The sequence below is a fragment of the Rhamphochromis sp. 'chilingali' genome (genome assembly GCF_963969265.1).
Source record: "Rhamphochromis sp. 'chilingali' genome assembly, chromosome: 16".
In the NCBI taxonomy this organism is placed as follows: Eukaryota; Metazoa; Chordata; class Actinopteri; order Cichliformes; family Cichlidae; genus Rhamphochromis; species Rhamphochromis sp. 'chilingali'.
In genome coordinates this window covers 23,595,892-23,619,418 of record NC_137943.1, presented here as the reverse complement: position 1 = coordinate 23,619,418, position 23,527 = coordinate 23,595,892, and the positions used below count along the sequence as shown (strand labels likewise).

The 23,527-nt window shown below is 39.9% G+C and overlaps 2 protein-coding genes across 5 annotated transcripts; one reads left to right on the top strand and one right to left on the bottom strand.

Moving 5' to 3' along the window:
• The first annotated feature begins 111 nt into the window (after positions 1–111).
• On the top strand, positions 112–9,478 carry e2f5 (E2F transcription factor 5). Of its 2 annotated transcripts, none has more exons than XM_080907024.1 (8): positions 112–445; positions 1,646–1,755; positions 1,935–2,100; positions 2,635–2,739; positions 3,206–3,518; positions 7,121–7,258; positions 7,499–7,537; positions 8,477–9,478. In XM_080907024.1, exons 1-8 carry the CDS (start codon positions 317–319, stop codon positions 8,551–8,553), a joined length of 1,077 nt encoding a protein of 358 aa, XP_080763150.1. In that variant the 5' UTR covers positions 112–316; the 3' UTR covers positions 8,554–9,478. The 2 variants fall into 2 exon arrangements, with proteins under 2 accessions (XP_080763150.1, XP_080763149.1); XM_080907023.1 differs by having other exon boundaries at positions 114–445; positions 3,200–3,518; positions 8,477–9,464.
• On the bottom strand, positions 9,224–23,527 carry ackr4a (atypical chemokine receptor 4a). Of its 3 annotated transcripts, none has more exons than XM_080907020.1 (3): positions 23,409–23,527; positions 22,136–22,207; positions 9,224–13,441 (listed from the first exon to the last, which is right to left on the bottom strand). In XM_080907020.1, the coding sequence occupies exon 3, from the start codon at positions 13,424–13,426 to the stop codon at positions 12,320–12,322; it is 1,107 nt and encodes a 368-aa protein (XP_080763146.1). In that variant the 5' UTR covers positions 13,427–13,441; positions 22,136–22,207; positions 23,409–23,527; the 3' UTR covers positions 9,224–12,319. The 3 variants fall into 3 exon arrangements, with proteins under 3 accessions (XP_080763146.1, XP_080763147.1, XP_080763148.1); XM_080907021.1 differs by having other exon boundaries at positions 22,136–22,202; positions 23,409–23,492; XM_080907022.1 differs by lacking the exon at positions 23,409–23,527 and adding an exon at positions 22,646–22,869.

Genomic DNA, 23,527 nt, shown 5'->3' with positions numbered 1-23,527 from the left:
CTATATTTTTGGCTGCTATGGGCTTCCATACTAATACTAATCGTACCGATTGGTCAGTGATGTTTGATGTGCGGGGAGGCGGGACTTAGTTGGCACGAGCTCGGCGGTGGGGGTCGACCGTGGCACGAGCCGCAAATGGGTTGCCATAGCAACAGGACCCTAACGTAACGTCCGTTCATTTAAAAACCCTTCAGGTGCTTCTATCGTCCCGTTAAGGGATCCGGCGTTATTTGCTATTTAAAGAAATTATCGTTATTCTCATTAAAACGTAGGTGGCTGAGTAAAAACAAGTAAGGGTTTCTTTTATAAAAAGAAGATGGAGTTTGAGACGACTGAGACGGCACCCTCGACATCGAGTCGCCATGAGAAAAGTTTGGGGCTCCTCACTATTAAGTTTGTCAGCCTGCTCCAAGAAGCCAAGGACGGCGTCCTTGATTTGAAAGTGGTCAGTAAAACGGAGACGACGGGTTTTGTGGGTTGTTTTGGGGGGAGCATTAAGTGGTGTTTTCCACTGACAACATTAATACAACAGATGCGAACAAAGGGCTGTCGGTCATTACGGGTCCAGTCAGGTATACTGATTTTTTTAACAGGTGGACTAGCAAGCCGCCATTACCCGGACTCCTCCTTTATACTTCCACTGATACTCAAAAGGGTTTTTTTTTTCTTCATTAAAGAAATTTTTTTTTAGAGTATTTGTTGACAGAAAATTAGCTAATCATTGTATTTCATATGCTTTATCAATTTATCGTGTGTTTAATGCTAAATCAGGCCTAATTGAATTGCACTAAAATACACTTAGCAGTCTCCCTTGAAACCTACTTTTAATGAGCGACCGGGGAGATGCCAGAGTGGCACCCTGATCCCCAGTCTTTTTGCATTATGATTAAACATGGCATTATCCTGTGACCCAGTGTCACCAGGTTCATATGTCCATGGGCTATAAGATGAAATAGGAATCATCTCCTTTTAAAAGAGAAGGCTAAAACTTAACTCCTGAAATTAAGGTTTCTGCCTACCTGTCTTTATGCTCCTGAGACCTAGCAGATATCAATTGACTCCCTGTGGGATCCTGCAGTAACATATAACAATGCGGTACCCAAATCAAATTTTTTCCAGTCAGTTTTATATATGTAATTGATTTCATCTATTCAATTTCCCCACTAGCAATGTCCTTAAGTATTGGGCATCTAGTAAAATTTGTAAATGACTTTTACACTCCAGTGCTCTCCTTGGAGACTTCTGTTTCATGTTAACTGCCTGTGTCAATCTCTGATCTACTTGAAGCTTTAATTACTGCAACTGTTTATTTATTTATTTATTTTTTATCATTGGTAGCATTTTCCCTCTCTTCTTGCCCGCCAGACTTGGGCAATGTTTACACAGCAGGTTACTCAGCCCTTTCCCTCCTCCCTTTGCCTCTGGTATTGTATAACTGGCTTCTTCTGCCAAGGAGTTTGATTTGTTATTTTGTGCAGCTTAATTTGCCAAATTCCCTATTTCTTGGATTCACCGATGAAGCATTTCCTGCAGAAACTTCCTGGTATCTATGATGGACCTGCAAGTGTATATCTCAAGATGCTATAAACGAACAGCTGATATGGAAATATGGATGTGATGTTGATATGTCTGTCTGAATTAACAGGCTGCAGACAGCTTGGCAGTGAAGCAGAAGAGGAGGATATATGATATCACCAATGTACTGGAAGGGGTGGGGCTAATTGAGAAGAAAAACAAGAATGTAATCCAGTGGAGGTGTGAGACAAAATGTTTACTATTTCAAAAAATTGTTATTATTTTAATGTTCCTGTAGATTTAAAAATGCATGCAGAGTTGGTGCTTACGTTAATTTAAAGATAAACACACTTTAATTGAAGATGAAGCAGATGGAGCAAATGCTGAGAAAACATCCTTATCCTGTACGTTATGTTAAGGGGTGAGAACATAGCCAGCCAAACTGAGGAGGCTTTGGAGCAGGTAAATGTCTTAAAGGCCCAAATTGCTGAGCTGGAAGCCCAAGAGAAAGAGCTGGACAACCAGAAGGCCTGGCTGGAGGAGAACATCAAACACTTGAACCACGATCCCATTGTCAACACATATCCTTTTTATGACTACATTTTTGAAATAAATGTTTTTATTTAGTTCACTTGGAGACACTGCTTTTGTGCATCTCATGTCATCGCTCTGCCTTTTCTATCATATGTTGGCAGAAGAGAAGTTCTGATTTTCTTTTTCATCTTAAGACTTTGTAAAATAACCAAATCTTAACTCATTTTTTTCATATTAAATGAGTAAAATATCTGTTAGTAGGGCTTGCTTTGTTTTGCAGTGAAATATCACCAGGTGTTTTTTTGTACTGTTGTCTGCATGGTTTGTAATTCTAGTTCCCTCGAGGCCCCATTTACTCAGTTCAGAGACAACAAATCCTTCTCTGATCCTTTTAACATTGTTTGCCTATTGATCAAAGAAAACACTATAAAGCAGGGATTATAAATATAATTGCCATTGTCAAGTAGTGAAATGACATCCAGGCTAATCCCGATTTGCACAATGCTCACAGTTCTTGTTTTTCAAGTTTATTGTCTCCATTTCCTTCAAACAGTAATCCGGCTTCTTTAACACTTCTACACATATAAATTTGTGACGCATGAAGACATCTGCAGCGCTTTTAGTGAAGAAACACTTCTAGCTGTTGTGGCTCCTGCTGGGACTCAGCTGGAGGTGCCACTGCCAGAAATGGTAGTATTGCTTTGGTTGTATAGAAATGTACTGTTTTATTTGACTCTGCTTTAATGAGAACAGACGCCAGACACAGCACAGGCTTTATCTAGCAGATTTTATTACAGGTGGATAAAAGCTTGTGAGTGAGCTGCAAGATTCTCGTTACATTTGGCTTTTTATTTTGTACATAAGTGTACATATGTGTGCTCTAACATCAATCAGCTAGCCTGTAACTTTATGAGCGTCTAGATATTGCTGTGATGGTAAACAGTAAAACTGTAAAGTTGCACAGAAACTAAACAGTGCAAACCTAAAAACACTGCACATTTATCTGACAGTTTTCTGTGTTTATCACTGCAAGCATCTTATTTCATGCCCTTGTGATCATGTGATCAGTTTTAAATATTCTTAAAAAAAAGATCAACTATATAACTGCTTTATTAAATGACATACTTAATGACATGCTGCTGTTTTTAAGGGTCAGAGTGGTCAAAAGAAGTACCAGGTGAACCTGCGCAGCCACTCTGCTCCCATTCAGGTCATGCTTATCAACAGAGATTCAGATTCCAGAGTGCCTGTGGTCTTCTCTGTACCCCCCACTGATGACATCTGTCAGATGCCAACTCCACCCAGCACCCCCGCGAGCCTGCAGAGATTCCCTCTTTCAGTTTCCACTTCCAACACCAACACCACCTCTTGCTGCAGCCAGGAGTCTTTCTGCTCAGACCACCAGATGGTGCTGCCAGAACATGATGATGTGCTGACTCCGTCGGCCACCCCTCCTGACGTGCAGATGGGTAAGGATGGGCTTTAGGGCATGTGAATTTTAATGCTGTTGAAGTTCTTCAACAAAACCACCACAGAGTTTTACTGCCTGCTAAAGAGGCTGCGGTGAACACATGTGTAATAAAAATTTTGCATTTGTAGTCAAGAAAAACTTCTACAACCTGAGTCATTTGTGAAATTTAAAGTGGCCTCAGAAGAAACTTCTGACATAGTGACCAATTCAGAAGAACTAGGTTTACTTTCTGATGTTCAGTTTTCGTTGGAATAGTTTTTACTAATTATATAGTCAACCAATTTGTGGTGCTACATAAGGTTTCAGGTTTTCGGTGTCAGAGTCACACACAGGAGCAAATGTGAAAACCACTGCACTAGGGTAATAAATATTACTTTATATTGTTGTAACTTTATTGCAGTTTATTGTTTGATAACAGCATTTTGGTTATTTTGTAAATGATTTAATTGCTAGCCATATGTTTAGTGAGAGCTGTTAATTATAGATTAAATTTTCTGCTAAAAAAGAGCATTTAATACATATTTTCATTAGAAGACTTCCTATCCTTTGTTGTAGACTTGGAAGTTACTCATGTTTAGCTGGGAAAGGAAGTTTTCAGGAAGCCATTATATGTTGTTCTGATGTCGGTCAGTTTATGTTTTGTACACCCCTTTTTTGAGGTCCTATATAAAGACTGTCGTTTCTATAAAAAAATAAAAATAAATAAATGTATCAAACATCATATATTCTTAAAAGAATGAATGTGTCCTAACACACATGATAGTGTGTTTTCTTTTAAGAAAGACACACTGTCGATGTTAAACAATGAGTGATCTACTATGAGTGATGGGTGCTTTTGCTGTTACATTTGATTTGTAAGCACTGCCCTTCATTTAACTGCTTTTAACAATGGAGTTTGCGTTCCTCTTCTTTCTGTAGTGCCAGATTGTTATGGATGTTAACTATAAATCTATAGTTATAAATCCCATGCATGTTGGCTTAAAGAAAGAAACTGATAAAATATTTTAGATATAATGTGAAGGTGGTATAAACTGGCCTCAAGTAACAGTTGCGCATGTTGTTTCTGAACTTCAGTGCCTATTTTAACAGAATAAACTGCATGTGTGGTCCTGATTTTTAACACTTTAATGTATTTAAGCCTCAGGGGGCCCCAGGCCTGTGTACTGGGAGTGCCAGTCACAAGTCTGGATAAATGGGAGGAGGATTGTGTTAGTAAGGGCATCCGGCGTGAAATCTGTGTCAGAATAAAACGTGCAGATGTGTCCTCTGTGGTGACCCCTCAGGAGCAGTCAAAAGTGCTTCCTTCTTCATTTAAGGATTTCACTTCTGGTATTTTTGATGTTCACATAGTCATGTCTGGTCATGGCCGGATGCATTGCAACACTTCTTGGCATATTACTGCAACCGGTACTGTGCAGCCTTTGCTGGCATTTATTCAAAAATAGTTCCTTAACAATACCAGAAATTACCAAATCCACACCATAACTTTCAAGGTGAAGAAAAACTTGCATTATCATTATTTTTAATGGTAAATAGAGGTAAATGTAATTCTTGTAATTCACCGTGTAAAATTCTCAATTTGCTATTTACTTTTTAGTATCTGGTTATAAAGGTGTTTGTCAGCAGCACTGGAATGCAAAATGATTGGCCTGTCAGTCTTATAAAAATATCAGAGGATCTCCTGGTTGTTTAACTGTATTGCAGGATGGCTTCAGGGAAATGTTTTGCCTACAGACACAGTCCAGACAGACTCAGCTTCCAGTAAACCACGTACGCAACATCAACATGGAAGTCATAGATGTTTTATTGTGAGGTAATGTGGAAACAAGCCTCACTTGACAGGAAGCTGCTTGTCAGTCAGTTGTCTAGTGAGTTCTGAGTCACTGAATGTGGAGCTTGTGTATTAAAATAGCTGCAATTCCAAAACGGTTGCTGCAGTACTTTTCTTAAAACCCTTTAAAGAAACCGGAAAGTCTGCACTTTAATCAGACACTGTCCACGGACAACACTGAAATTGATTATGTAAATGTGATTGATTTATTGTTTTAAAAGTATTGCTGTTTATCAGCTGACTTGGAAGTATTAGCTGTTGTAGAGTCTTGACATGCAAGAACAGCAGAACTTATTAGTTGCTACTTTCTTCTGTAATACTATACAGTGCTAATATCTTGAAACAAAAAATAAAACTGCTGTCTGTCACTATGTTCCCTCTCTTAGCAAGCTGACTTTCAGAGTTACATGAACCAGATCTAGGCCGTAAGAAAAGAATCTAAAGTCTTAGGAAAACTGTAGCGTCAGTATGCACAGTTTGACCCATTTCTTTGCAGATTTACTTCAATCTCTTGTAGCTTGTGAAAAAATGATAAACAAGGAGAGTATGAACAAAATTTTGCACAGAAAACTTGATCTTCAATAACCTCAAAGTGCTGTTACTATGGGACAGTTTCATTTTTATTTATCAGATTCTCTGGAATAACATTCTCCACCTAAATGAGTCACAAGATATCAAATTTCTCCCAATCGCAGCTACTTGACAACTTGTTTACACTGCTTAAAGGTTGCCTCACCACCTGCCTAATACTGTGGAAAAATACACTTGTGCAAAACAGCTCTGGCCCCTCTGAGTATGGTCACAGGACCGCTGAAGTTATCCTGTGGTGTCCGTCACCAGGATGCCTGCAGTGGGTCTTGTTGGCGCTCCCTTAATTTGACTTGTTTTTGTACATTTCTGTAATGCTGAGACTGGATTCCATGCAACCTGTGGGCAGCCTGTTAAGGGTTATAACAGTATTTAGGTGGGTGGTGCTTGTAACATCCACGTTGATGCCAGTTTCCCTCCATCAGAATATTGCATTGCGGTGCCATATACTTCACTGGTTTTAATGTGGCTAATCATTGCATATGTTCATGTGGCTTTATTAAAAAAAGACTTCCAGTATATCTGACAGATCGACAGCTGACAGCTCTAAGTTTTATAGAGGATGAGTCAGAGTTGCACTAAAAGTAGAAGAGTGTCAAAGCGAAACCCAGTCTGACCATCCTTCCAGAAAATAAAAAAATGAGGAATTGCCCCAACAAAATCACAAGACCTTTCACTGAATGATTTTTACTTACTCAACATTTGGAAACACTTGGATTCTGTAAAATGAAAGCTTATGGTATGTTTTGCACAGTGGTGTGTAGATGAGAAGCCAGTGCATAGGGTTGGGTGTGTTTATTTTTTTTGTACATTAAGAATGAGTTAGGTAAAAATAATTCAGATTTAAAGTGGGCCATGTATAGGATTCTTTTCAGGCATGACCTCGTGGACATTAATAAATTAACAGCCTTTTGGCATTAACTTCTTATTTACTGGACAAATGAGATTGGTGGTAATCATGTTTTTCGAACTCTTACATTAACCCTGGAGAACCCATGGGGTCAGAGCCGACCCCATTGGTTTTTGAAGGAAACCATGGGGTCAAATTTGACCCCATGGGTTCTCCAGGGTTATAGTAAACAAGTGCACATTCCAACATTTGTTGTTTTCTGCCTCCAGATAACTTAATCCTTCATTATGAGGTTAAGTGACCTTGTTTCGACTCCTCATTCTGTCTGCAGTCTATCACGGTCGACCAGTGATGGGGTTGGAGCAGCAGGAGATGGACTTGGTGGACCAGGAGTTCCAGTCTGTTCTGGATGTGAGCAGCCTACTGAAGCTCAGTGCCACTGGAGACCACATGAAGGATAACCGAGAGGGTGAGGCCCAGGGATATGAATAGAATCATAAGTCTTTTTCCTTTTTTTAATGTTTACTTCACATTTGTTTCAGTTCTGATTCAGTTGACGTTCTTAGGTCTAAGCATGCTTTTATTTAATGTTTTTTCTTTCAGTGGGAGGAAAGGAATGAATTGTTTACAGATATGCTACAAATGGTCCAGAACAGTGAACGTTTAACACCACAGTGGAATAGAAACATGTTTTTAATTTTCTTTGTAGGAGCTGTTGACCTGATTGAGGAACTCATGTCCACTGATGGTAAGCATCACAGCACCTGTTTTAACTACATTCAGTATCTACGCTTAAATATATATTGCTGCTCACCCCTCCACAGCAGTGCATTGCTTGGCTTCCATTCATCGCCCCAATTTTCTGTAATGCTGTCTAATTGGGGGCACACTTACCCCTAACTACTGGAGGTAGTCTACCTACATATAGACCTCCATAAAGTCCTATTTCAGATAAACTGAGACCCCTAACTCTGTTATAAAGCTCTCTGGTTTTACCTTTCAGACCTTAGGCATCACTATAATGTGTCCATTTTAACGACTGGAGGTCAAAGAGAAGACATTCAAATGATTAACAGATGCTCCTGAGTTAATGCTAACATCCTGATGCTTAGCAGGTTTATTATTTGACATATTTAACATCTTAATTTGGCATATTAACATTTCCCAAAAAGTTGCTTCTGTTCACCTGGGAGTAGTGTTTTCAGTGGGAGAAACATTTCATCAGTCACCCAAGTCATCCACTTCTACAGTCTAAAGAAGAAATGCTGCTCTGACAGCACAACTCTTTGGGCTTAAACTCAAAAATAAAAGTGTAAAATTACCGAAAAAGTTCTGGTAGCTCATTGTTCAAAACATTTTTGTTAATTAAGAAAAGGGAAATTTCTATAGTAGACTACGAAAAAAACAGGAATGTTAAACATGAATATAAAATGTTATTTAATTGTTTATCTATTAAAGGAGCTGTAAAACTTATGAAAATACAGATGAAAGTGTAAATGTTTGCCCTCCTTCACATTTTCCAAAGCAGTGCAGCGGGCTGGATTAATGTCTTTGTCGGGCCAATTCTGAACTCTGGGCCTTGCCTTTCACATTCTGATCTAGGTCCTAAATCATCAACAGCTGGAATGTGTGTTCAGTGTGGGTGCCATCTTTTCATTTTTGCACTGATTCCTTTCTCCAAATTCAGGTATAGACTACAGCTTCAACCTGGATGACAACGAGGGAGTGTGTGACCTGTTTGATGTGCAGATCCTGAATTACTGATGTCTGACAGTGACTCTGATGCACACTCTTACAATCTTGAGAAGCACTTTCTGCCTCTTAAAAACTGTAAAGATTTGTCCTATTTGTTAAAATTTCAGAGATGATACTTTGATATACCACTGTCATCTTACAAAAACAAAAAACAAAGACTTCACTGATGTGCACCTCACAGCTAAACATATCCAGACTCTGTCCAGCAAAAAGTGCCTGATTTAATGAACCATAAGGTATTTATAAAGCCATGAGCCACGAGGTCTCAAGTAAACAGAGAAATCCTTCACATTCCTGCTGCACTTTTGTGTCTCTGTATTTTTCCACATCCAGCGGAAAGCTTGAGTTGTTGATAACTGTTTTCCTTTGCACAGCTTATCCACTTTTGGGACTGTAACAGTGTTGTAGATAAGTTGAACTTTGCAATAACATTTCAGTATTTGCTTCTTTGATGATCCAGTTCAGGAGATGTAAGCTTTGTCTTCATGCAGTACGTCTTCATCTGTTCAGTTTCCCAGTTAAATTTCAACCACCGTTTTGTATTTATTGAATTAATGGTTTGGCTACATTTTGTTTACCTTGTTTTTGTGAAAATGTCAGAAAGTTTTCTTTTCTAAATTATTGTGATACTGCCATTTTAGGCCTCAGTTTATCCTATCATTAGTTAAATAATTGAATATTTTTACTTATTTAATTAAAAAAAAAAGTAGTTCAGGTTTGAAACTGAAGTTAGTTGACTGCCTTAATCATAATTTAATTTAATTTGTTGCACTTTTGTTCTAAATATAGTACAAATGCAGAGTTGTTTTTTTTTGTATACTTCATTTTTTATTGTAAGATATATTGTTTATGTTCTCAATAAATCAGTTTAATGAGCACAGTTGTATTTGCAAAGGAAATTCATGTAAGGAAAATGAACAAAAATCACTCGAATGCAAATTTTGAGTCTGAAACAAGTAATTGTTTTCAAAATTGTCTTGAATCACACAGAAGGTATGCAACAATTCAAATTGGATCAACCTCCCCCCCCCCCCCTTTTTTTCTTTTCTTTTTTGGCTCAATAAAGTGTTTTGCTCTTTTAACAGATGGATAACATTTCTCAGATGCTTTCCACATTGTGTGACCTGCAGTATACACCAATACTTGAGTTCCACCAGCTGGGATGCAGGGAAAAAAAAATACCAAAGAATAATAAATAAACCTCACATCTAATGAATAGAAAATGAATGACACAAGTAAACATTCGATTGTATACATTTTGTCAAATTGGAGCATTTAAAAAAAAAAAAAAAGGAAAAAAGAAAAACAAGTTGCAACAGACATCAAAAACATTTGAACTATGCAGTATCCTGTTTACATCTGTCAGGGTTAATGATGCCGATGCTGGACGGTAAGGGTAACAATATCTGAATGTGTCCAGCCCTCCCTCTGTCTGCAGCTACACATTTTCTAAGGAATTTCAGCTCAGTGGTAAACCCATATGTAGTGATAAAGTACGATTACAAACTTGTCGTCATTGACTCATAAAAAAGTGTTTTTTACCCCGCTGTGCAGCCTTGGCTCTCAGTGCAGAGGAGCGAATCTGTGTGTGGAAAAATGTGTGTTTCAGATGTTCCTAGGAATTCAGGAAACAACAAATGCGGCGTTCCCACATCAAACCAAAGTCCCAGTGGATGTAGATATATCACATGATTCTGAAACACCAGCAGCGCACTACAGCAATTCTGTTGATGGTTAATGTTTGTTGGTTTTTTTTGTTTTTGTTTTTTTAAGAGTTTTCAGGATACATCCTGAGCTGAGAAAAACAGATATTTGGCAAACATACAGAGGTTTAAAGTCTTTGCTCACCCTTTCATAGGTGCACGATATAATATCTGGTTTACAGGCTATGCAGATTATTACATGAAATGGGTCTGGAGTTTTTATTCATGGTTGATTGTAATTAAACAAAGCACTTTTTCAACAAAGCTGAAGTTCCAGCAGGTCTGGTTTTTCTTTCCTTTGTGGGTGTTTTTAGTGTGTAATGCAGAGAGAGTTTAGTAATAAATCTTAACTGTGTGGGCAGAGTGCAAGTTTCTGGTGAAATTTCAGAGAAGCACAAGTTAACTTGAAGATCTGGATTAAAAGGATAGTTAGGTCCATAAGTATTTGGAGAATATTTTTATGTAATTTTACCTCTGTTCACCACCTCAGCAGATTTTTAAATCAAACGATAAAACGTGATTAATGTACTGACTTTAAAGCTACACAGACTCCCATTTTCAGAGGTTTAGATGTAACTGGACAGTTGAGAAGCAGAATAATGGAAAACTAAACAAATATCTGCATTTGGTTCAAAGTGTTGAGCTTGTATTTGGTAACTGTCTACTGAACTCCTTATATTACGTCCTGCAAGATATTAAAAAAGGGTGAGGTAGGACATTAGGTTGAAAAAACAAACAAACAAACAAACAAACCTGTCAAAGAGAGCATAAATCTCTAACTCTGCAATCTAGTATGTTCTTTAAAAGAAGGCCAGCTCAAAAACAAGACCTGAAAGACCACAGAAAGCAACTAAAGTGGAATATTGCAGAATTCTTTCCTTGGTTTAAAAAAACAACCAAGAACACTGGGGAGGAGGTAGACATATTATTGGCAAAGTCTACTCTCCAGATACACCCTCATGATAAATGATCAGCACAGTGTGTTTCACAAGGTGCAAACCGCTGGTTACATTCAGCAACATGAAAGACAGATTAGACTTTCCCTTTTTTTTTTTTTTACAAATGAAACCAAGATGAACTTTTATCAGACTGATACGACAAGAAACATATGGAGGAAGAGAGAAATGACTCGTGATATGAATCAAACCACATCATCTGTCAAACATAGTGGAGGCAGTGTTATGGCATTGGCATGGCTGCCAGTGCAACCGGGTCACTAGTGTTTGATGTGCCTGCTTATAGAAGTAGCTGGATGAATTATGAAGTGTACAGGCCTGTAGTCTCTGCTCAGATAGCATTTTACAGTGCACACGGAAAAAACCCAAAACATCCTGGAAAATCAACCCAAGAGTTTCTCGGGGCAGAGAGCTGGGATATTCTTAACTTGCCACTTGGTCACTTGACTTCAACTTAGAAAAGCATGCTTTTTGAATCCAAAAAAACAAGCAGCAACTGAAGTAGCTGTAGTAAGAGCCAAGTGGAGTATCTCAAGAAATGAAATGCAGCAGTTGGTGATGTCCGTGGACTTGGATTTTCATCCAGCTATTAAAAAGAATCCTTATATCTAAAATTTATTTTAAATATAAAATCAAAAAATTTCCAGATTTTGAAAACGGAGCACTGTGTATAAGAATGTCCGTAATTCTTGAAAAGTTAATGCAATACTTGAATTAGTTCTCAGTGAACCCACTGTGGTGGATGTCATTGTCACTAATGGATACTACTGTAAATAAATACATCTACTCCTGCAAAGAGTAACTACAAACTGTCTCAGCAGGTCTTTTCATAAAATATATGTGGCTGAAATGATTTTTTTTTCTCTTCAACAGAGGGCAAAAGTAATATATATTGGAGCTCTTTGAAACCAGCACATAAACTGTTCGCTTTGGCAGAAAAAGACTGTTTTTAGGAACAGACTGTTAAAACTAGTGGAATTTTTGAACAGTTTAATGATTTGCAAGCATTTTGCTACTGCTGCTACACCCTACATCAACAAAAGCTTTATATGCTCTCCTGCTGGACCTTGTGTGCATATATAGACACATAGACCTCGCTGACATTTTAGTCATGTCTCATATTGAGAATGAGTTTGTCTCTTGGGATGCAGTGTGGGAGTTGAATGACATTTCCATCCCCTCCTCCACATTAGTTTCTGTTGTTTTGCTTCCCCTCTTCCTTCGCTTCGCTTCAAACTTCTTGGCCACTCTCATCATGTGCATCTTAAAGGAAGACCCCACAAAGGCATAGAGGATCGGGTTCAGACAGCAGTGAGTGAGAGCCAGGCTTTCTGTCACCTGAGCCGCCTGATCAAGCACCTTACTCGCCCCGCAGTGGGTCACTAAACTGTAGACTGTATCCATTGCCCGATACACCTTAACCACGTTGTAAGGCAGCTGAGTCATCACAAACACCCCTACGACAATGAGAAGGACACGCAGAGCTTTCCACTTCTTCCCTCTGCTCTCATCAGGGAGGCCCCGGAGTGCACAGCCCACCCGCCAGTAGCAGGTCACCATGACCAGCAGAGGAAGTAGGAATCCCAACAATACCTCGACCACCTCTAGGACAGCTTTACCTCCTCGAGCCATAGATGAAGGATAGATGGTTAGACAGATATTTCTATCAGATGCCTGCCTCACTTCTGAGCGTATTAAATCAGGAAGGCCAAGGAGGAAAGCTGTCACCCAAACAGCTAAACACACCTTCCAACAGCATTTCCTGGTGAACGCCCTCTGTAGCCATCGTCTTTGGTCTCTATCCTGTGCTCTGACCAGCGATAAATAACGATCCAAGCTGATGCACGCCAGCAGCAACATGCAGCAGGTGAAATTCACTGTGTAGCAGGCGGACACGATTTTACAAACAACCTCCCCTAGCTCCCAGCCCCTTGCAGCATCAGCAGCCCAGAAAGGGAGCGTGAGGAGCAGGAGCAAGTCGGCCACAGCCAAGTGGGTCAAGAAGGCATCTGTCATGGTCTTCAGGCGTTTGTGGTAGGCGTAGACAGCCACGACTAAAACGTTTCCAGCCAGTCCCACCACCAGACACACGGTGTACATGATGGGCAGGAAGAGGGCTGCGAAAGATCGGATGTCCCCTTTCTCGCATACGGCAGGATAGTCATCATAGGTGAAGTTGTAGGTGGTGTTTTCATAGTCGTAGTCTTCCTCTGAGAATTCCATGTTGATGATATAAAACTGTCAAGGGAAATACAGATGTAAACATTCACAAAAATATACATCCCCAGAGTGATACAAACAACAAACACTTGCAGGATTTATATACGAGGCAGATTTAAATCCAGTTCTTGAGATATGACTTAACTGCAGTAATTCAGGGCAGTCATTTAGAATTTCCTTGATTATCCTCTTAGAAAAAACCCAAAAACCCTGAAACCTTAGAGATTAACCAAATGAAACTTTATTTATGTTGTAAGAGCACTGTACGTTTCATTCTCTTTCAAGCTTTTCTTTTTTCCTGTCCTCCAGTCTCTCTTGATCATTCGTAGTAAAAGCTATGACTGCATGCGTAATGGTGCATTCTCAACAAAACCAAAGAGGGCATAGTACATTTGTGCAAGTTTAAATATTGCAACATTGCTGAAAAACAGCCTAAGCATGAACCAGCTGGGGTTCTCCTGACACCACTGACAAATCAGAAATGGAGGATGCAGAGATAACGATTGGAGTGGTCTGGTTAAACTTTGCTTTTAGATAAAACACAGAGAAAATGAACTCAGTTTGGAGAAAGGTAGGCTACACTGTAACGGCTGAAAGTATGTTGCTGTAACGTGATTGGTTGCCGTGCTCCTCCTCTTTTTAAATGTTGGGGACCAATATCTGAGGGGAAAAGTTGGTTTGCTTTTTGTATGAACACACCATATTATTGTAATAATATGGTTAAGTATAGGCTGACCCACTCTCATCGAAACAATAGATATGAGTACAGTGAAATTAATCTGCAAAATGAATAATGCTTGATTATGATCAAAAAAGAAGAAAATGTCACAGGAACCCCAAATTCCAAAACCCAAGTTACAGCATGGCTAGTATGTCATATGATGTGTTTCATATTTTTAAGGTAAGGATGTCAGTAACGCTAGCACAAATTCCCAAAAGCCATACAGCTTTGGGGTTCATGATCACCTCGAATATGCATACAAGAAAACAATGAAAAAGTTTTCCTCATGAAAATTTAATCAACAACTTTAAAGGCAAGTGGCTGTTAGTGTTATAGAGAAGGGTGCAACCAGAGGACGCATTCTGCCATGGCTGTAGTTTTAAAACCGAGTGCTGTAGTTCTCATTTCTATTTTCTCTGTTTTCTTCTCAGCTTCAGTTTTTTTTGTATTTTCAAGAGTTTCACTATTGCGAGAAATGCTGAATGAGAGATTGTTCTGAGGGAGTGAAGTCAGTGCAACAGAGGTCAGGATGTATACCACAGGTGATTCATATAACCACTCCTCAAACATAAGAATACTGAACAAATTATATACCTTATTGGTTAAAAGAAGAGAGGGATTTTGTTGTAAAAATACTGAAAAGCATTTCACCGTGTCTTTAAACATTCTGCTTGAGCAACAGTGTGCACATTACTTGGCAGGGGGACTATCTTAAATCAAGAAGGAACACAAATTAGAAACTGACAAAAATAAATCAAAATTTAGCGCCACGATTCCTGTAAAGCTGCAGGCAACTATAGATCTGATGTCTGGATTTTATGTTCCCATTACAATAAAACAGTAAAATACAACACTGCTAAGCTGTAAGCAGAACTGGAGCCACATTAGGAAACATTTAGAAACTTCACGTTCCCTGGGTTTAAGAAAATACATGTAAAGAAGAAATACTGCAATCTGGAAACAGTTGTGTGATTGTGTGTTAATTATTCTGTCGTGATGCTATCAGTGGTAACATCTGGACACCATACCCTGACTTGAACTCTTCCTCCCTTTTTGTACCTTCACTTTGATAAATAAAACAAGTTCATTTAGCCTCTGTGCAGACTGATAAGTCCAAAGTGCACTAGTTTCTACCAGTGCATGTTATCAAATTTCCCTGGAGATCCTCTTGCAAAGATTACAGCACATTAATCTCCTCTCCATTGACTTTCACAGGGGAATATTATTGTTGCCACTACATTCATTTGACAATTACATTTATAATTATCTTCAAAGTGTTCCCCTTTTTTAGACATTGATTTCGAGGTTTTTAGAGTCAAGTTCAGAGCACGAGATGCCCACATTTTTTCACTTCTACACACAAATAAATGATCAACAAATAAAGTGCAATGGCACGGGAAATATTTAGAGAACCATGTCAAACATTTGCACAGACTGACCCAATCAAGGTTGTTTGTAATATGATTTTTCCCCTTGTAAAATAAACTGTAGACACAACACTACTGGCAGTATCTTCATTACTTTTGCCTGGTTATATGGGTTTATCATGTGGAATGTTTTTCAGTTAACTGTTGGGCATTATTAAAAGGCCATTGGTTGTTTTCTGCAGAGCAACCATATTCAGAAAAGCATCCTTTCTGTATGTAGTGTCATAGTCATGGACTCTTACATTAAACGTGGCCAAAGTTCTTCATCCTAGACTATTGTCCCAACACCCAACACAGCATTCAGACCATGACTCTCACGGGTGAGAATGATCATTAGAAAGGTGGTGGATCAGCCCAAAACTACACAGGAAGAGTTGTTAATGATCTGAAGGCATTTGTGACCACAGTCACTAAAATGCCATCCGTAACAATCTATACATTAATAGATAGAAATCTTGCAGTTCCTGCAACGTCCCCCTGCTCAAGAACAGACATGTACAGGCCAGTGAACATTTAAATGATACAAGGCTTGGGAGAAAGTGCTGTGATCAGATGAAACCAAAATCAAGCATGGAGCATGGAGGTGGAAAAATATCCTGGGACTGTTTTTATGCCAAGGGTACAGGACAAATTCTTGGACAAGTACCTACTTCCCTCAGGAAAACACTGAAGATGGGTCGTGGATGGTTCTTCCAGCATGACAATGACCCAAAACATACCGCCAAGGAAACAAAGGAGCACAATATGGTCATGGACCATAAATCCCACTTAATGGTCACTATAGCTTACCCTATATATCTTACCCTATCTCTACCATCCTGTCACACCAATCTCCTGCATGTCCACCTTCACTACATCCATGAATCTTCTCTGTGGTCTTTCGCCTCGTCTTATGCTCCAAAGGTATTTGCTCATCTGCCTTCACACCCACATGAACTTGGGTGAGATCCCATTTTTAATCTATAGGGTTTAATGTGATATCAGCCCACCCAATCTATAACAGCTTTAACTCTCCAGGGAAGGCTTTAGACAAGGTTTAGGAGTGCGTGTATGGGAATTTTCAACCATTCTTCCAGAAATACATTTCTCTAATTCATCCCAAAGGTGTTCTGTCAGGTTGAGGTCAGGACTCTGTGCAGGCCATTTAAGTTCTTCCACACCAAATCTGCCCAACCATGTCTTTATAGACCTTGCTTTATGCACAGGGACCATCCCCCAACTTTTCCCACAAAGTCAGAAGAATGAAACTGTCCTTTCACTGGAATCACAGGCCTCAGATAAAGTCCTGAAAAAACAACCCCCACCCCCTCCACTAAACTTTACACTTGCACAATGCAGTCAGGCAAGTAACGTTCAAACCATTTCAGTGTTGCCTCTATAACTTCATCTCAAAACTATTCAACATAAGCTGTCCCTCTGATATTTTCATTTGTAAAAAATAAATAAACAAAATGAAATAAAGCATTATCGAGAAAGACAGATACGATTTGGAGAACTACTCTGGCCAAGAGACACATCAGACATGACATCAGAGCAGTGGAAATTTTTACTCTGGCCCAATTAGTCTTAGTTTAGATCTAACTGTTTCAAGACACAAAGTTGGTTGGATGTTTGTGGATCCTGCTGTGTAGCACTGAGAAGGAACTGTGATGGTTTGAGAGGATCTTTGTGTGACAAGGTTGATTTATTGTAATTTATTCAGAATTCAAAGGAACACCTAAGTCAACAGCTTGGAACGACAAACAATCATCATCTGTTTGGAGTTTATAGTGAACATTATCTCTCCACCACAGCTGGTTATTGCTGTGGTCCACCCTCCTTGAATGTGGTTCTGCCCCAGGTTTCCTCCTCTAGAAATTGTTCTTTTTCAATGCCACCGTTGCTAACTTGAAATGAAGTTGAATCACTTGTCCTTTAACAGGACAGTGAGCAAACCACCATAACAGATGACCTGGCCTCCTTACTCCCCCAGCGTAGACCCAACAGAGATGGCTTGGGATGAGCTGGATTGTAAAGTGAAGGAAAAGCAACACGTGTTCAGCATATGTGAGAATGGCTTCAGAATAAACATCTTGAGGCAAAATTAACAAAACTAATTAAAGTAAAACTCTTATCAAAGCGTAATGTTAAGGAATGATTTATTGTTACGGCCCTAGCAGGGCCTCCTCCTGAAGGTGCCTGTGTGGGCGTGTCCCACCACCTCTTCTGCCTGAGGTGCCACCTTTCCCTGTAACACAGCTGACTCATATCAGTAATTAAAAGTATTTAAGCCCAGGGAAAGGTGAGCTCTGGGCCAGAGTGCCATTTTGTGTGGTGTTTGCAGCTAGTGAGCTGTGTGTGTGTTTTGTGGTGTTTGCAGCTAGTGAGCTGTGTGTTTTGTGGTGTTTGCAGCTAGTGAGCTGTGTGTGTTTTGTGGTGATTGCAGCTAGTGAGCTGTGTGTGTTTTGTGGTGATTGCAGCTAGTGAGCTGTGTGTGTTTTGTGGTGATTGCAGCTAGTGAGCTGTGTGTGTTTTGTGGTGATTGCAGCTAGTGAGCTGTGTGTGTTTTGTGGTGATTGCAGCTAGTGAGCTGTGTGTGTTTTGTGGTGATTGCAGCTAGTGAGCTGTGTGTGTTTTGTGGTGATTGCAGCTAGTGAGCTGTGTGTGTTTTGTGGTGATTGCAGCTAGTGAGCTGTGTGTGTTTTGTGGTGATTGCAGCTAGTGAGGTGTGTGTGTTTTGTGGTGATTGCAGCTAGTGAGGTGTGTGTGTGTTTTGTGGTGATTGCAGCTAGTGAGGTGTGTGTGTGTTTTGTGGTGATTGCAGCTAGTGAGGTGCGCTTTCCTTTTGACTTTGCTTTATTGACCAACGCCTGAGTTTTGTTTGTTTTTCTTAAATGGTGATAGCAGCTTGTCCGTCTCTCTTAGTTGAGCTACTTTAATAAAACTCTTTAATTTAACCCTTTTGCCTCCTTGACTCCTTTTTCTGACCTGGACACCTTTTGTTACTTCCCCCTCACCGCCTAGACCCCTCAGGGGAACGTAACAAGTGGGGGCTCGTCCGGGATCGTTGAAAAGGGAGTTTTGAGTTGGAATTGGTTTTTGATTATCTTGCTGTTTTTTACCTTTGGAGATTCAACTTCCCAGTTTAGTTAGGTGAGTGTCCAGCTGAGCTTTGTTTTAAGTTCTTCCTTCGGGCACTCTTTTGTTGTTTTGCCTTTTTTATTTTCGGAGTAATCCTGGGCGGGGATTAGTTCCCTGTTGGGGGTAGGCAATTCAGGGCTCCAGTCGCTGAAGTTTCGCCTTTCAAGTTGCCTCAAGCCCGGCACGCTCCAGAAGATAGGTAAAGTTTGTTGTGCTTAGGAACTGGGTAAGTTGTGTTTGTTTATTGTGTATACTGTAAGAGGTACGTTGGTCAGCTAAAGTAAGTTGTGTAGTGGTCTGTTAACTGTCTTAATTAGGTTGTGTTTTGCTAACTCTTCACCATCCCCAAAATGGTTGACACAGCTGCTAGTGTACAGGTGTCTAGAGGCTCGTTTGTGAGCAATAACATTCACCTGGTTCCAGACTTCTGTGAATCCAGTGTTCACAGCTTTTTCAGTGTGTTCGAACGCCTGGCAACTGCACTGCAGTGGCCTCAAGATGTGTGGGGGGTGATGTTGCTGTGTTGGTTGACAGGTGAGGCTCAAGAAGCGTGCTCTGGTCTGTCTAGGCAGGACAGCCTAGTTTATGAAAAGATTAAAAGTGCTGTCCTCCAAGCCTATGAACTTGTTCCTGAGGCCTATAGGCAGAACTTTCGAGGTTTGGAGTTGGCACAGGGTCAGTCCTACCTTGACTTTGCTTGGGAGAAGGCAAAGCTTTTTGGTAGGTGGTGCTCTGCAAGCCAGGTTAAAAGTTTGGGGTCGTTACGTGAGCTCATGCTTGTGGAGGATTTTAAAAACTCTGTTCCTGAGTGTATTGCTCTTTATTTAAGTGAACAGAGGGTTTCCACTTTACAGCAGGCTGCCATACTGGCAGATGAGTTTACCCTAACTCATAAAACAAATGCTGTAGAATGTGACATCCCTTCTCACTACAATACATCTTGGAGAGCTAGGAGGGAGCCAGCTAACGAGGCTGAAAAAGTGGTGGTTTCAAGTTCCAAAGCAAAACTGTGTTTCTTCTGCCACAAGCCTGGCCATGTGGTTGCTGATTGTGTGAAACTGGCACTTAAGCGGAAAGCGTATCGAAAGGGAAGAAGGCCTGATTTGAAAACAGTCACTCATGGTTCTCAAACTAACAAGGTTGTCAGGCCCAGCAAAGGACCACACTTGGGGCATAGTTGTTTAAGGGGCTCCTGTGGTCAGTGTAAGGGATCAATTAACTCTGAGCGGCCGCTGGTTGACAATTTCCCAGGTCCCCAAAATGACCTGCAGGGGGACAGGCTGTGTATAAAACCACCAGTAAGACCCGCAACCCTGGCTAACAAACATGCCTGTACCGGTGACTTGAGGAATCGTCTGCAAAGTGTTGCAGAAAGGTCTTCTGACTGCCTGTGTTCTCCACATGTGATGGCTCAAAAAAGCCCTAGCCATCACATGAGACATTGTTTTGAGGGTCTGGGGCCACCTTCAGTAAGTATTTTGAACCCATTGAGATGGGGTTGGCAGCTTCCGCTGACAATGCCTAACCGTTGCTATGGGGTTTGGTAGGTGGAAAACCTGCAATTTGGTGATGCAATGGTTACGGACTTGATTAATCATTTTGGTTATCGAGATAATTTGACAAACCACGGGTTTGTATTTATGGGAGGGGGTGTTACGGCCCTAGCAGGGCCTCCTCCTGAAGGTGCCTGTGTGGGCGTGTCCCACCACCTCTTCTGCCTGAGGTGCCACCTTTCCCTGTAACACAGCTGACTCACATCAGTAATTAAAAGTATTTAAGCCCAGGGAAAGGTGAGCTCTGGGCCAGAGTGCCATTTTGTGTGGTGTTTGCAGCTAGTGAGCTGTGTGTGTTTTGTGGTGTTTGCAGCTAGTGAGCTGTGTGTGTTTTGTGGTGATTGCAGCTAGTGAGCTGTGTGTGTTTTGTGGTGATTGCAGCTAGTGAGCTGTGTGTGTTTTGTGGTGATTGCAGCTAGTGAGCTGTGTGTGTTTTGTGGTGATTGCAGCTAGTGAGCTGTGTGTGTTTTGTGGTGATTGCAGCTAGTGAGCTGTGTGTGTTTTGTGGTGATTGCAGCTAGTGAGCTGCGCTTTCCTTTTGACTTTGCTTTATTGACCAACGCCTGAGTTTTGTTTGTTTTTCTTAAATGGTGATAGCGGCTTGTCCGTCTCTCTTAGTTGAGCTACTTTAATAAAACTCTTTAATTTAACCCTTTTGCCTCCTTGACTCCTTTTTCTGACCTGGACACCTTTTGTTACTTCCCCCTCACCGCCTAGACCCCTCAGGGGAACGTAACATTTATTATTTGGTGATTATATATTATATTCTGCTATTCCCTATATCTTAACATATTCTACTGTTAAATAGTCTGGTCTGTTTTTGTTGATGTTACGGTACTGGAGCAACTGTAACCCACATAATTTCCCCAGGAATTAATGAAGTATGCTGATTCTGATTAAAGACATATGTTGGTTTACAATGAATCCATATGTGTTATTTACACAACCCCAGTTGGTCCAAGCTCACGACCATCCATAATGAGAGCCTGATTCTTGATTGAAGGTTTCTTCAAGATGTCTTGCTATGGAAAGGGACTTTTTTACACCCAGCCAACAAAGTGCTGCTCAAGGAGGAAATTGATGATCTTCTTTTTGTGCAATAATGTTCCTGTTTAATGTTTACTGAGTGCTCATTAGTTTTACTCTGCACTGTAGAAAACAGTAATAAAGGAATAATAATAACTGAGTCGATAAGTTCAAAAATTTCAGTCGTACTATGTTAAAATATAGTCCTTTACATGTGAAAGTCCTACACTTAAATAAATGAGAAAAAGGCCATACTCTCACTAATACATGTTTATCTTCGTACAAGCTTGTAAAAGACCTTATCATTTCTTTTTAGTGGATCTGGTGTAGTTAAAGTATAAATGATAAAGTGAAAGTACCTCATATTACATGCTGTGCTTGAATAAATATCTGCATGTCACTCCACATTGATTCAGCAAAACAATCTAAGAACCAGTTACGATAAATCACATTTCTAATATTACTTTAAATTGTACTTGCTGCTGATTATTTTACATTCATTTGCATGTAAAGCTATTTAAATCTTTATTTTACTAAAAACTTTACTGGAATGCATGACTCAAGTAAATATCTAACTTCTTATTCAATAACTGCTTCGTTATAATGTTTCTGACTTCTTAATACCTACATTACGAAAAACTGACAAACAAACAGACTTAAATCACTCAGTAATATAAAATATTACAAAAATAAATGAATGGTGACTGCATAGCACAGGTGGAAAAAACGAACTCACAACAAACCTGTCTCTCGTGTTCAACGTAAATCTAAGCAGCCAATCAGCTTTTAAAACGAAGCTTGCATGAATACAATAGAAACATGAATATGTCTCATAGATACATAAAGGTGTTTGATATTTACTCACTGTGTCTTATTAACGATCGGTCCCGTGTGCACAGCGAGCTCGCTCCAAGCTGCTGACCGGCTTCAGACTGCTCTGAGGAGGTACGTTTGATTTGACACCAGCGCAGCGCGTGTGGGCGGGAAGTAAAAAAAAAAACAAAAAAACAAATCAGTATGTGAGTTTGATCGATTCAGATTTTTTATTTTAAAGTTTTTGTTTATCTGAAAGGGTAAGCATGTAACACCACTGCATTTATTTTATTTACCTAAACTATTTTTTTGCAATGCATGTGCAGGAGTGGATTATTGTAAGGGACAGAAACTGCCATTGTGAAGTTTCCATTTGTTTCTCCACTGCAAATTGAATAAAACTCTGTATTCATAAATACTAAAATAAAGACTCAAGCTTTGGATTTAACAGAAAGCACATGTGGAGATTTTCGGGCTGCTCAGCGGGCATACCTCGCTCCAGTATTTAAAACAGATGTATGTAGGCCCCACAGTAAAAACAAGAAAGAAGCAAAGGATTTACTCAGGGAATCTGGTTGTGCCATCTGGTGCTTTGTTTTCGGGTTTCTCTTCACGTAAATGAAAAACTCCAGCAGAAGCCGGTGGAGAAAATGCACAAAATTCTGCACAAATCAAGGAACTGAACCCTTCATGCTCAAATGCTCCCACTGATGTCCCACCAGTGCTTGGAAGAAACCTATGCACATGCCTGGAGATGACACATGCGGACACACTTGTTACTCTGCATTTGAATACTAAGCCACATCCATAACTCCAAACCCTACACTAAACTTACCCGAACACAGTTTTAACACCTTAAAAACCAACTTGCTTTGCAGCAGTTCTCATAAAGCACAAATTGTTCTAAGCATTTGGTTTAAAGCTGAAACTCATTTTCCAGCCGGATGAGTTTAACAGTAGGTTTCCTCCATATTTTGTCAGATTTAATTCAAATTTAATGTTTGTTAGCTTGCATCAAATATACTCTGCCACCCGGATACTTTGATTATATTTGGGCTGTCTCTGTGTGAAGGGAGCACCCGCTGGTTTCAAATGCATTCACATTTGCAGAAAAAATAAAGGGGACAGGATTTCAAAACAAGTTTTATGTTGCTGCAAAGTTTAACAATGTGATGAAAAACCCTTTTATGTAATGCATGTGATATAAAACAAAGAAAAAGTATTTCTGTTTCCATTTCTATCGTTTTCTGACGTTCCAACAATAATATATCACTGACGGAGTTGTTAAAGGATTTGTCTGTCATCGAGTCAGGAACTGTTCTTACCACTGGGAGGAAATCTGTCCAGTTTCAAGTCCAGCTGAATCTTGTATCCGTGCAGTTCAATTGCACTTCTGAGAAGGATGACTCAGACCGAGAGAAGTCAAGTGACAGGAGACAGAAAC

Bases quoted from the DNA above. Each gene is read 5' to 3' on its own strand.
- e2f5 (XM_080907023.1), top strand. From the start codon at position 317: ATGGAGTTTGAGACGACTGAGACGGCACCCTCGACATCGAGTCGCCAT. The intron at 2,101-2,634 runs CCTTTTTATGAC...TTCTACACATAT, and splicing joins ATCCCATTGTCAACACATAT to AAATTTGTGACGCATGAAGA. The intron at 7,538-8,476 runs GTAAGCATCACA...CTCCAAATTCAG, and splicing joins GGAACTCATGTCCACTGATG to GTATAGACTACAGCTTCAAC.
- ackr4a (XM_080907020.1), bottom strand. From the start codon at position 13,426: ATGGAATTCTCAGAGGAAGACTACGACTATGAAAACACCACCTACAAC.